General features: G+C 36.5%; 1 protein-coding gene and 1 long non-coding RNA gene across 2 annotated transcripts; one reads left to right on the forward strand and one right to left on the reverse strand.

Annotated features, from left to right (window-relative positions):
• Positions 1 to 280: 280 nt before the first annotated feature.
• Positions 281 to 1,143, forward strand: LOC131938558 (uncharacterized). The gene is made up of 2 exons (XM_059296634.1): positions 281 to 376; positions 815 to 1,143. The coding sequence occupies exons 1-2, from the start codon at positions 313 to 315 to the stop codon at positions 1,135 to 1,137; spliced, it is 387 nt and encodes a 128-aa protein (XP_059152617.1). The 5' UTR covers positions 281 to 312; the 3' UTR covers positions 1,138 to 1,143.
• Positions 1,144 to 1,169: 26 nt separating this feature from the next.
• LOC131938559 (uncharacterized) lies at positions 1,170 to 4,678 on the reverse strand. The gene is made up of 3 exons (XR_009386307.1): positions 4,407 to 4,678; positions 2,128 to 2,189; positions 1,170 to 1,692 (listed from the first exon to the last, which is right to left on the reverse strand). It is a non-coding gene; the product is annotated as an uncharacterized LOC131938559 (long non-coding RNA).
• Positions 4,679 to 13,012: the final 8,334 nt, after the last annotated feature.

Here is a 13,012-nt window from a genome sequence, read left to right on the forward strand (position 1 = left end):
ACAGTGTAGTTGAGTGGAATTAATTACTAAATTACTAAATAGGCTATTTACTTTAAGACAGGTAGACTAGAATATGTTCAATATCAATTTATATATAGAATCTAGATTATTCTAGATCTAGCGAAGTTTAGTGTAGTCTTGTTGTAGAACTTAAGAACTAAATCTAGAGTGTAGGCAACTGTAGTAATTTAGATCTAGAATCTAGTACTGTGTGACGTCATTTTAGGGGGTGGGGGTCTGGCTTTTTGTGACGATGTGTAGGGGGAGGGGGGAGGTAAAAATCGTCAAAAAAATGCGTGACGTCATTTATAGATGACCCCCATGGAGAAGATCCACACAGAAACAGTTGAAGGAAAGGGGCCTAACATTCAAACAGGTAGAGGTACCAACATGATTTTAGAGATTATGTAGATATACATATATATATATAGGGGGAGGGGTAGAGAGAGAGAGGGTTCATCTGTAAATTGCATCACACATTTTATGATGATTTTTACCTCCCCCTCATAAAGGAGGGCAGTAAAAAGAAGAATGTATGATAGCTGGGTAATCCTAATTTATATAATCAGATTATTGTGGAAAATAAAATTCAACATGTCTAGCCTAACAAAATGCCATGAATTTAAAATATATATTATGACTTAGAGAAAGTTTGGTGAAATGGAAATATCTGCAAATTTGATTTATTGATGATGTGTAACTTGTTTATATTATTTCTTTGGAGCTGATATTAATAAAAAGTTAATGAAATTATAGAGTTTTATCCAATTGATGTTTCTAAAGCCTTGCATGAACTTAATTTAAATATATTTAGCTGCCCAGGCAAAGAACCCAATGAATTTTCCAGAATTGGCTTGTCGTTTGACCGATGGTAACAAAGAGAATCACCCAGGATCTTCGCTGATAAGAAAATCTGAAGACATACCTTATTCTTCTATATCTAAATGTGATTTGTCTAATGAAAATATTTATTCAGTGACAATTGCTAAAGATATTTTACCATTATTTCAAACATCATCTTCTGAAATGTTGTTTTCTATCTCTAAACCTTCCACAATTTCTTCAAGTTTCAAGAGATATTTTAACATCATTGCCTACTTCCCACAGTTCTTATGTTCAAAATTTGCAATTTTCTGAGAAACAAAGTAATAATAAATTTGAACCCAGTGTTTTAGTTTCAGCTCCATTAAAATTTAATAAACCAATCAATTTCAAAATTAAATGTTTCTTATCCCATATGAAAGTAGTCTGTTTTATTTAAGAAAAATCACCTTTAAAAAAATTTAATGTTTGAATGTCAATAAATTGTTGACATGGACTGGTTTGCGGGTAAGCTTTTATACTTAGTGTACAATAAAGATTCAGTTTTGATGTCAATATAGTTGCTTCTGAAAGAATTAAACTATAAACAATAGCATTTATATTAATATCTCAATGGCAGTTCAGTATACTTTCATCATTGTTTTCAAATAACAAAACAGAACTACAGTTTTAAAATTGAAAAAAAAAATGAAAAGAATTTCATAAATGGATGGTTTTTTAATTACTTAAAACAGAAGATGCATCAATACAGCATTACAATGTATATGATTAATATTTCTTTTCATGGACAATCATCATTTAAATTCTTCATTAAAAGTTAAATTCAGCTTCCTTGTGTCTAAAAATCCACATCCATGCTGTTCCATTTACCTAGAAATTAAATAAATAATATTTTTAACAACTTTCTGTAATATGAAAAAATTAATCATTGATTAAAACAGACAGCCAATATAGCAGTTGAATTAAAATTCACCTGTTTCTGTGACATTTAAAATTAGAGTGTTCAGAGGTATATACCCAGCCACCTTTAATTTCCCTATCTTGAGCCAGGTACTCATGAGAGCTGGTACTCATGAGACTCAGGACATCATACCAGGACTAAAACCAGGGATCTGAACTCTTATCTTTTAGGATAGAAATGTGAAAGCTACTGTCTGACAGTCCCACTATCAAGCCATACATATTAATACTTACAGTATATAATCTTAGTAGCAACATATTCTTTAAGAATTAGAACACTGAATCGATTTCAAACTTGGGCTTAAGCTGAAAAATGGCTTATTATAAAAAAAAAATTCAGCTCACCTTTAGTTCAAGATCAGCACCAATAGCCACAGTAAAGTGTGAGAAAATTGCTTGCCAAGTACCTAGGGAATTTAAATATAATAAATTATTAAGTTTATCCATATATTATATTAAAATAATTATTTAACTAATATGAGATATTAATATATATATATATATATATATATATATATATAAATATCTATATATATATATATATATATATATATATATATATATATATATATATATATATATATATATATATATATATATATATATATATATATATATATATAGGGTCTACGACAAATTCCCGAAAGACACTTGCCCGAATGCGACAAATGCCCGAATGGACACTTGCCCGAATGGGACAAATGCCTGAATGGACACTTGCCCGAATGGGACAAATGCCCGAAAGCCACTTGCCCGAAGGCCGTTTGCCCGAAAAATGTTAATATTAGATAATAAATAATATTTCCAAATAGACATTCTTTAATCGGGCAAGTGTCCATTCGGGAAATCGGCCTTCGGGCAAACGGCATTCGGGCAAGTGTCTTTCGGGAAAACGTCCGGCTCCCATATATATATATATATTTATATTTATAAAAGGTTTAATTTATTGTAAAGGTTCAGTTTTCTATCTACTTAGCTTGTCTTAAAAACTAAAATATCTGGTTTACAGTTAACCATATCTTAACTATTACAAAACTATTAGTTTCATTTTCATTACTTGTAACTAAAAATTGTAGTCAATAGATCTAAAACTTAATTCTATTAACAGCTAACTGTAACCATACTGACTCTGACCAATTTATTAATTTTTGTACCCTGTAATTCATTAATAATTAGGCTTATACTAAAAGGCCGAAAGTTATCAATTGTAGATTTTATAGTCCCTGGTCTAGACTAACAAGACTAGCCTACAAGTCTAATAGTAATAATACACATGATCTAGTTTCTAAGTTTACTACTAGGCAACTTGCTAAAAGAATTGTACTTAACCAAACTTTAACTTGCTAAAAATAAAAGGGCCTAATACAATAGTAGATGGCCTAGTAATACTTTTTTTTTTACTGTGCTACTTACACTGCTTTTGGTACTATTACTATGACTAACTAACTACTAACTAAACTCTATTGTAGCTTGATGGAGATCTATCATCTTGCTCTTCTAGTAGTCTACACTACTTACTACTTAGAAAAGTAGTAGCACTACTGTAACAATTTCAAACTAAATTTAATCTATATATTACTAGATCTACTCATTGCAACACTGTAGTCTAATAAGTCTGTAAGCCCTAAATGTATCTAGACCTAGATTCTAGTCTAATTTAGTTTCAGTCTAGTTATTAGTACCTACAGTCTACAATAGTCTACAGTACTCTACACTACACTCTACTACTACTCTAATCACTCTACTGGCTACTGATCTAGATCTAGTAAATAGCTAGAGTAGATCTAGTCTAGATTCTAGATATAAAAAAATTGATTTAAAATTAAAAACAGGTTAGCCTTACTAGGCATTACTAGATCTAGCTCTTACTAAACTTAACTAGGCTAGGTTTTACCTAAACTAGATCTAGATCTAATCTAGAATCTATCTAGATCTAGATCTACTAGATTCTCTCGATCTAGATTTTAGATCTAGGGCCTACCATACTACCATCTGCAACTAGAATCTAGATCTATTCTACTATCTCTATCTAGATCTAGTAATACTATCTAAAGTATCTATCTAGCCATCTATCTACAAGCTACTTCTAATAACTAATACTAATAGGCCTACTTCTAAAATATTAAACAGTAATCACTGAGTAATCAGTACTAGAGTACTAGAGTCTAGTTCTAGTAGTTCAGTAATCTAGCTAGATCTAGATCTATTAACATTAACATTGTTGTCTAAGTTCTAGATATCTAGATCTAATATCTAGATCTAGATATCTAGATTCGATTAATAAGTCGTAGGCTGAGTGAGACTGGAAGTCATCCTCATTTTCCTGTTGTTTTAGTTTTTACCGTCATCCTTTTCTTAATATTTTTAATATTTTATCTAGATCACTAAAATACTAGATCTAGAATCTAGATCTAATATATTCTAATTCATGAACTTATACTCTTAGAACTAGATTAAAGCAATGTAGATCTTAGTTGGTAGATTCTAGAATCTAAATCTAGGTCTAGATCTAGATTCTAGATCTGGGAATCTTAAGTCTCGTAGCAAAGACTGAGTAGAGTCAGAGTAATGTCCCCTAGCCTTGGACAAACTATCAACAAAAGAAATAAAATCAATATACTTACCGCCACAAAACTTTTATATTCAAAAATGCATACACATGTGTTTGTTCCCATCCATATGAACAAAACAGCGATGAAAGTTTTTACAGTTGTTGCATTTCTGGAACGTTTGATGATTTTGAAATCTTGAAGCGGGACCTACTAACAAATAGCCGCCATGTTTTTTGTTATCAATGGGAAACCCCGTTCACAACAATTGATTTAGTTCGAAAACTTTTATCTCTCCCTGGCTAACCAGACACGAATTAACGCGAGAAAGAACGATAAACTTACAAGTTCTATATAAGAATATTCGAGAAAGTTTAGGGGAGATCACTCCCGGTTTATTTTTTTGTGGTAAATATTCTATTATATTAGCAGATAGGTTTTAATTCAACACTACAACATGTATTATATCTAGTTCTCATACGTTGTATGTGTTAAGCACACTGTAATAATATGTGTGTGATCGTGACGAGACCATATCTAACACACAATTTGTAGCCTTCAGTGCGTAGTTTTGACTTACTTTAGAGCCGCCAATAATACTGGATATCTTTTAAACAGGCCAAACATAAAACGTTAATTAATATATTGAAACATCTTATCTTCAGTATTGATTGAATGTGACATTTATAGTTATCACGAAATTATTCTTTGAGGTACAGATATAATCTCAGTACTTTTAAAACCTGACTGTGAAAGATCCATTATTATATAATGATTTGAGATGTTTTTAAAAAAAATTAAAAAACTTGGTCAGGCGTAAAATCAGATGACCAGAGACTTAGATTAGTTATATGATGTGTGTGTGTGCGGAGTGGGGGGGGGGGGGGATGAACGTGTTTGTAACGGGAGCCGGAAGTTTTCCCGAAAGACCCTTGCCCGAATGCCGTTTGTCCGAAGGCCGATTTCCCGAATGGACACTTGCCCGATAGCGACAAATGCCCGAATAGACACTTGCCCAAATGCGACAAATGACCGAATGGACACTTGCCCGAATGCGACATTCGGGAAATCGGCCGTCGGGCAAACGGCATTCGGGCAAGGGTCTTTCGGGAATTTGTCGTAGACCCGTTTGAAACAGCTGCTGGAAATGGCTAAAACACCACATGCAAACATTTCTTTCTTACAACCAAAGTATATTTACGATTTTTTTTCTAGTCTATTATAATTAATTTACCAATCAATCAATCGAAACGCCACTTTACCACTATTGGAGTCGGGGCACCACAGCTAACTCTCTCATCTGTCTCGGTCCTCTGCGGGTCACAGTAGCCCCGCAACATGCATCTCAGTCAAACCTTTGATGTCCTCCATCTAATAACGTCTTTGTCTTCCCCTTCTTCTCCCCCATCCCACACGTACCCGGCATGATTGTTACGATAGGCCTTCGCCTCCTGTGGCCAAAGACTTGCTGAAATAAGAACCACCTCATCTACAACCAGGAGGCGTTGCGAGGGGGGGGGGGGGGGGGGGCGGGGGTGCGGATCGCACCGGGTGACACCATTTAGGGGGGGAGACACCAAGCCAAAAAATAGCAAAATATATAGAGAACAACTTTAGGAGGGGGGGGGGTGCAAATCGAAGGTGAAAATCGAAAGTTCGAGGGGAGAGGGAGGGGGTGCGTACAAATCAAAAATTTGAAAGTTTGTTCCCGGGAAGGGTCGCTACGCCTCTGGGGGGTGACACCATTAAGTGCCGCACCGGGTGACACCCGACCTCGCTACGCTTGCTTTTAGAAAACCTCACCCTGAATAGAACAATGGAACCATAGCAGTGGAACACTGTAAAGATGAACTGGTAAACAGGTCTTATAATAGAACATATTTACATACAAAATAGCATATTTAGCGTATGTCCTGTTTGCTAAAGTTGTTCTGTTTGGTGAGGCCACGTCTGTTGTACTGGTCTGTTGTTTACAATGTGCAGATTTATTTTTTAAACGTCCATTCAACAAAATACAGATCTAAGTTTGTTTATTTTATCATTATTATTACAGTACGAAATTTATTGGTCATAAAAACAACACGGTATAAAAACTGTTTCTGACGTGTTAGACATACTGACACATTTTACACGTTGTTTTTTACATTAAATTAATTCATAGAAAATTGTTATCTATCCGTGGTGTTGTTATATTAACCATATCTGGTGTAGACATCAACCAACAAACAACCAGGGTCGACGCTACCTATTAGGCGAACTAGGCGGTCGCCTAGGGCGCCATCCCTAGGGGGCGTAAAAGGTTTCATCGCTATTATCAAAAAGTACCTAATAATTAATAGCTTTTATAAAGGCGTAGCGATCTATTTCGGCACCCAGGACAAACTATCAATTCTGCGCCCTCACCCCAAAATTAGGTCTATTTAGGCCTTTATTTATCCGTTATGGTCAAAGCCCCTCTGTGGTCAAAAACCCTATGGTCAAACCCCTTATGGTCAAAGCACCTGTGGTCAAAGGTCCGCGCACCGGTTGCTAGCTTTGTGTTTCAATTTTCAACTCAAATGTCAAGGCAGTGCTGCTCTATGGCTCTGACACTTGGTTACGAAGACAAATACTGATAAGCTACAGGCATTCGTAAACAAATGCTTACGGCATATACTTAAAATAAGAGGGCCAGACAAAATGTCAAACAAAGATCTGTGGCAAATTTTAAAGCAACAGCCAATAGAGAAAGATATCAAGGCCCGTAAATGGGGATGGATCGGACACACGTTAAGAAGAGAAAAAGAAAACATCGCAAAACATGCTATGGACTGGAATCCCCAGGGAAAAAGGAGGGTGGGCCGGCCAAGGAAAACATGGAAAAGAACGGTTGAAGAAGAGGCGAAAACAGTTGGGCTCACATGGGCACAGATTAAGGGAGCAGCCCAAAACCGACTTCGCTGGAAATGTGTGGTTGCCGCCCTTTGCTCCCCAGGGTCCACAAAGGAACGATGATGATGATATTACCACTCTTAAAGTATTAATATATATTAATAGGATGGAATTTATAACTAACCGTTAACTTTGTTTTTGCCAAATTAAGTTTTTTTTTAAATTTAATCTATAATTCTAGCAATGTCTAAAACAGTTACCCGTGTTTGATTTTTTCAAAGACATCCCTAAATTTTATTTTTTTTTTTTGCAAAATTTTATAACAATTCTTATACAGTATACATCTAGCACAACCAATTGTATGTCATCAAAATTGAATAGAAGTATGTTATAATACAGCTACCATTTTTCAGACTTTCAAACAAAACCTGCAATTAAGTACTTAATACGTAAAATATATTGTTTTCACAAAGTTACATAGAAAATATAAAACAATTGTTGCAATTATTAGGCAATGAAATTTATTGTGTTTTTTAAACATATCTTAGTTTCAATTGGTTAATTTAGCAATTCTTGTGAAAGTTATTTCCCTTGAATAAAATTTTGTAATATGGATTTTCAAATGGGAGATAATTCGTTGCTTAACTTTACATTCATTTCCAATTCCTGACCTTAGTTTGACCGCTTACATATAAATACAACTTTAAGGTATTTTTTGCAACTGTAAAAATTATACAGAGCTTAAGTTTTAAACAAAATAGTTTTGGTAGGGTTTTTTTTTAGCATTATCAAGTTGAAAAACATCAGTAGCCGTTGTAGATCGCAATACTTAATGTTAGTAGACATACAGTCTAAGTCGTAAATTAAACATCTAATTAATTGTCTTTTTACTTTCTCGTATATACGAAGTATAGAGAAAGTCTTGTAATCGTGCAAAAAAAAAAATCGAGATTTTTGCAAATCTCGACGTTTTGCATCTCACTGATACGGAAAAACATAATTTTGCAATCTTGTCCGTATGTCTGTGTGTCTGTGTGTGTGTGTGTGTGTGTGTGTGTGTGTGTGTGTCCGTGTGTAAACACGATAACTTGAGTACCGTTACAGCTAGGTTGATGAAATTTCATATATAAGTATTTAATCAAAATCGTAGATCCGTATCAACTTTTGAGCGATTTCCGATAACCGGAAGTGGTACTTTTCCTACTTTGAATTTTTCAAAAGCCTATAACTTGAGTACTATTTCAGATAGATAAATGAAATTTCATACGTAAGTAAAAGATCTAATTCTCTACCTTCTATTAAATTTTGAGTCATTTCCGTTGACTGGAAGTAGTACTTTACGCTACTTCCGATTTCTCAAAAAACTAATGTAAATTTTAAAAGTAATAATAATATTGCGCACTATTATGCGCTTTTTTATTTGGCGTTCACTTGGTGTGCAATTAATTTGTCTACGAGATTTTATTCTATTTTTAAAACTTTAAGTATTTAAAATGGATTAAAAATCATGTCTATAGACCGAGTTCCCATTCCCTGTAATTTTATATAAGAATATTCGAGAAAGTTTAGGGGAGATCACTCCCGGTTTATTTTTTTTATTTTTCACCCTCTCTTAAAGGAATCATATATAACAATTTTTGGCTGGAATCTATAACATTTATAACTTTTTATTTTTTCAAAAACAAAACAATCGTTGCATAATCACACAATATAGACATTTAACAATTATAACTAAAGACAGTCAAGCTCAAAACAGATAAGGTTCGTTTTCGAACTCACCTTGGGAGGACTGCAGTGATTCCAACACTTCAAGAACTAAGTTTTCAGTGTTTTTTTCCAAGACTTTTTTCCCCCAGGTAGGGGGGGGGGAAGGGGGGGGGAGGCTATCTCGTAAAGTACAAAGTAGACTCGTGGACTTAGCAACAATTTCAATAAAATGTGATTACGCTTGCAAACTGGAATTGAAGGAATTGGTATAAACTTTTGAGACGAATGAAGCAAGTAAAATATGATTTTGATGTCTACTTATAACATGTATGCAATTGATAATAAAGTAATATGTCATATTTAATTAATTGTTTTCTTATAGGATATGCTTTATTTATTAATTTGTGTGAAAGGGGGCGTTTTAATAGGTTTTGCCTAGGGCGCTAAATAACCTGGCATCGGCACTGCCAACAACATCACCAGACAGGCTTAATATTGGAATCCCTAAAGATAGAGAAAAGTAGATAGGACAAGAACTTAAAACGAGTAAGATGGAAAGGTGTGGTTGCGTTCCTATGCTCATCATGGTGTACACAAACGTCTTGATGATGGTGTCTGCATCAGTAGAGCTTAACTGTTTGAATTAACCCGGATTATAGGGGATAATCTGGTCAACACTATGCCCAGCCGCCGTCGTTTCCTTAAATAAAAGATACAAAATATTCCAGAATAAAGTTCCCTTTCCAAACCTGACGGTCTATGGGGAAAGTGAAGTAGACTTCAACTGTTTGAATCAACTCGGATTACAGGGGATAATCTGGTCAACACTATGCCCAGCCGCCGTCGGTTTCTAAAAAATAAAACATATTCTAGAGCAGGGGTTCCCAACCCCGTGCCCGCGGGCGCCATGGCGCCCGCCGAACGATTCGTATGTGCCCGCCTCTCACTATTCGACAGAGGAAGAATTTTTTTCATAAACATTATTGAAAGGTTGAAGGGGATGGAAGGGGGGGGGGTGCAAATCGAAAATTTGAGGGGGGTGCACATCGAAAGTTTGAGGGGGGGGGGGTGCAAATCGAAAGTTTTGTCCCCGGGTGACGGGAAGGGTCGCTACGCCTCTGGAAGGAGTTTGTCGAATTAAAATAGGTGGTGCCCGCCACCCTACCGATATTTTAGAATGTGCTCTAGAGTAAAAAAAGGTTGTGAACCCCTGTTCTAGAGTAAAGTTCCCCTTTCAAACCTGACGGCCTATAGGGCAAGTGAAGTAGAGCTCAACTGCTTCTGTGACCTCCGTATATGAAGAGATAGTGTGGTCAGCACTAAGTCCAGCCGTCTTTACTTTCCCTAAGGTGAGTTAGGTACCCATCAGAGCTGGGTGGACTCAGGGATGGTCTACTAGAATAAATCATGAAACATATTCTAGAACAAATCTAGAACATTTTCGATCTATATTTTTTAACGTTGCGAGCTGATATTTTATTGCGTGTAATTTGATGAACATACTAAATACTAAGTAATTCAAGTCGTTGCACTCTTCGTATAGGGCTTGACTAATGACCCGTGGTGTAGACCGAGGGTTTGAATGCCTTGGTTAATGATGCAAATAGAACAGATTGAGGACAGCACAAGTTCTAATAGACAGGCCAAAAATATGTTAATATACAAAAGATTGGGACGGATAGAGGGTAAAGAGGGTTAAAACCAACCCAGTCGTGTTTGACGAGGTCAATGCACGCCCAACGCTGTGTAGATCTGACCAAGTGTTGGATATAAAACCTAGATTGTCTATCTGATTATAAGGCGTGATTTTATGTCAGTATATTTGTATGAGGCCAGAGAATCGAAATATTTTCTTTTTGTTGGTTTACGGAACCTGTCTATAGATTCTAGAGCACACAGCTGAATCAGCCTCCGTTGTAGTGAGGTAGTAACCACGTCGACGGCAGCTCCGGTATTAGGGTCGTCGTGCGGCGTTCGCGAGAACAGCTTAATTGTATTTAGTCGACGGTTATAGTGTATGGCACGCTTTAAAACAAATGTAGATACCATAGTGCTCACTGGTGAACCCAGGGTGCTCCGAGCCTTATAGCCGGCGGATGTGCCTGGTTCAGTTTGACCGTTAAATCAAGTAGTACCCCCAACCCCCCTTCAACACACCCAACAGATCACTAAAAGAACCGCTGAAGAACTTTAGGTGTTAAATCTCACCATGCCAGTGATTAATTTCCTCATCAACTACCCAAAGTTTCTTCTTGGCGGTCGGATGAGATGTGTAGAAATGCACGAAAGAGAATCAAACAAACCCACAGGCTAATTAACAGACATAATTGGAATGTCATACTATATATATATATATATATATATATATATATATATATATATATATATATATATATATATATATATATGTGTGTGTGTGTGTGTGTGTGTGTTTGCTTTTCGTTGCTGTTATGCATTGCAAACATTTCTTTTATTGCCCCTTAAGCTATTGACATTAAAAATGTTATTCCAATTTTAGTGGCCTATAAAAAAATCTATTATGTAAGCCTTCTTGGCCGTTAAGTTAAAATGTTACTTTGGGTCTAGTTTTCAGTTTAGACGATCTAGCTCTATGTTTGCATGTATCACAAGTGAGTATACGCCAGAGTTACTTACTTCAAAGCTACATCACATGTGTAATATTAGCTGACCAAATCCAATGAACTTATTGGTTTTCAAGGGGTCGGCGTGGTCGAGTCGGTAAAGCTCATGGTTTGCTAAACCGAAAAGTCCCGAGTTCGAACCCTCGGGCAGATGGGGCTCGTTAGCTGGGGACAGCCACCCTTCTAGGAGTAGTATTCTTGGTAGGACAAAGGCTATGGAAGCAAATCCGAAAATCGGAGTCAATCTCCTCTATGGCGCATTACCAGTTGACACGTATCCTTAATTGTGATGGGGGCGTGGTCGAGTCGGCAAAAAGCTCATGGACAAATTCGAAAAAATTCTCGAGTTCAAACCATCTGGCAGATAAGGCTCGATCCCATTCAACCCTAAAAATTAAGAACGAAGAAGAAGATTGGTTTTCATAGCAAAAGCCTTAACGCAATCACTATTTGGCTATTTGAACTCTCATCTATGTGTTTTACTTTTAAATAATAAAAGGTGTCGAGATATCAAATATACTGTTCTAATCAAAGATTTAGATTCCACCCTTGAAACAAAAACCTGGTCAAGCCAGTCTTAGGGTGAACGACCCCAGAAGCTATCAATGTCTCACATAGCGGCTGCTAACAGTGTTACTTTTATACACATCTCTGCCCACACACTCTCCCCCCTGACCTCCTCACGCATCCAGGCGGATATAGAAAAAAATATAGAAAATATATAACCTAACCAGTTGCTTCCCCTCCCTTCCTTTAGTTTCCAGCTCACAGCCTACCAGAAAAAATGTTTAAAAGAAACCCTAGCTTCTAATCTAAAGTGTTGTTTAACTATGCGCTGGGCTTTAGTCTGTCTCGTGGATTATATCGTCAGGGCGAGGTGTGTGGTAAAAACAACATAACAGCATATCCTGATTCACAGATTGTGAAAGAACATTATTTATTATTTTACGATATGCTCAGTCGAGTAGCTCGAGTGATTAAAGGCAGTCCCCCATCTAGACCTGTAGTCTATGCACACAGCTGATTAAAGGCAGTCCCCCATCTAGACCTGTAGTCTATGTACACAGCTGATTAAAGGCAGTCCCCCATCTAGACCTGTAGTCTATGCACACAGCTGATTAAAGGCAGTCCCCCATCTAGACCTGTAGTCTATGCACACAGCTGATTAAAGGCAGTCCCCCATCTAGACATGAACAACCAGTCTATGCACACAGCTGATTAAAGACAGTCGCCCATCTAGACCTGTAGTCTATGTACACAGCTGATTAAAGGCAGTCCCCCATCTAGACCTGTAGTCTATGCACACAGCTGATTAAAGGCAGTCCCCCATCTAGACCTGTAGTCTATGCACACAGCTGATTAAAGGCAGTCCCCCATCTAGACCTGTAGTCTATGTACACAGCTGATTAAAGGCAGTCCCCCATCTAGACCTGTAGTCTATGCACACAGCTGATTAAAGGC

Source organism: Physella acuta, unplaced genomic scaffold (assembly GCF_028476545.2).
Source record: "Physella acuta isolate Inbredline_101_S28 unplaced genomic scaffold, ASM2847654v3 ptg000247l, whole genome shotgun sequence".
Classification (NCBI taxonomy): domain Eukaryota; kingdom Metazoa; phylum Mollusca; class Gastropoda; family Physidae; genus Physella; species Physella acuta.

Bases quoted from the DNA above. Each gene is read 5' to 3' on its own strand.
- LOC131938558 (XM_059296634.1), top strand. From the start codon at position 313: ATGACCCCCATGGAGAAGATCCACACAGAAACAGTTGAAGGAAAGGGG. The intron at 377-814 runs GTAGAGGTACCA...AAATATATTTAG, and splicing joins GGGGCCTAACATTCAAACAG to CTGCCCAGGCAAAGAACCCA.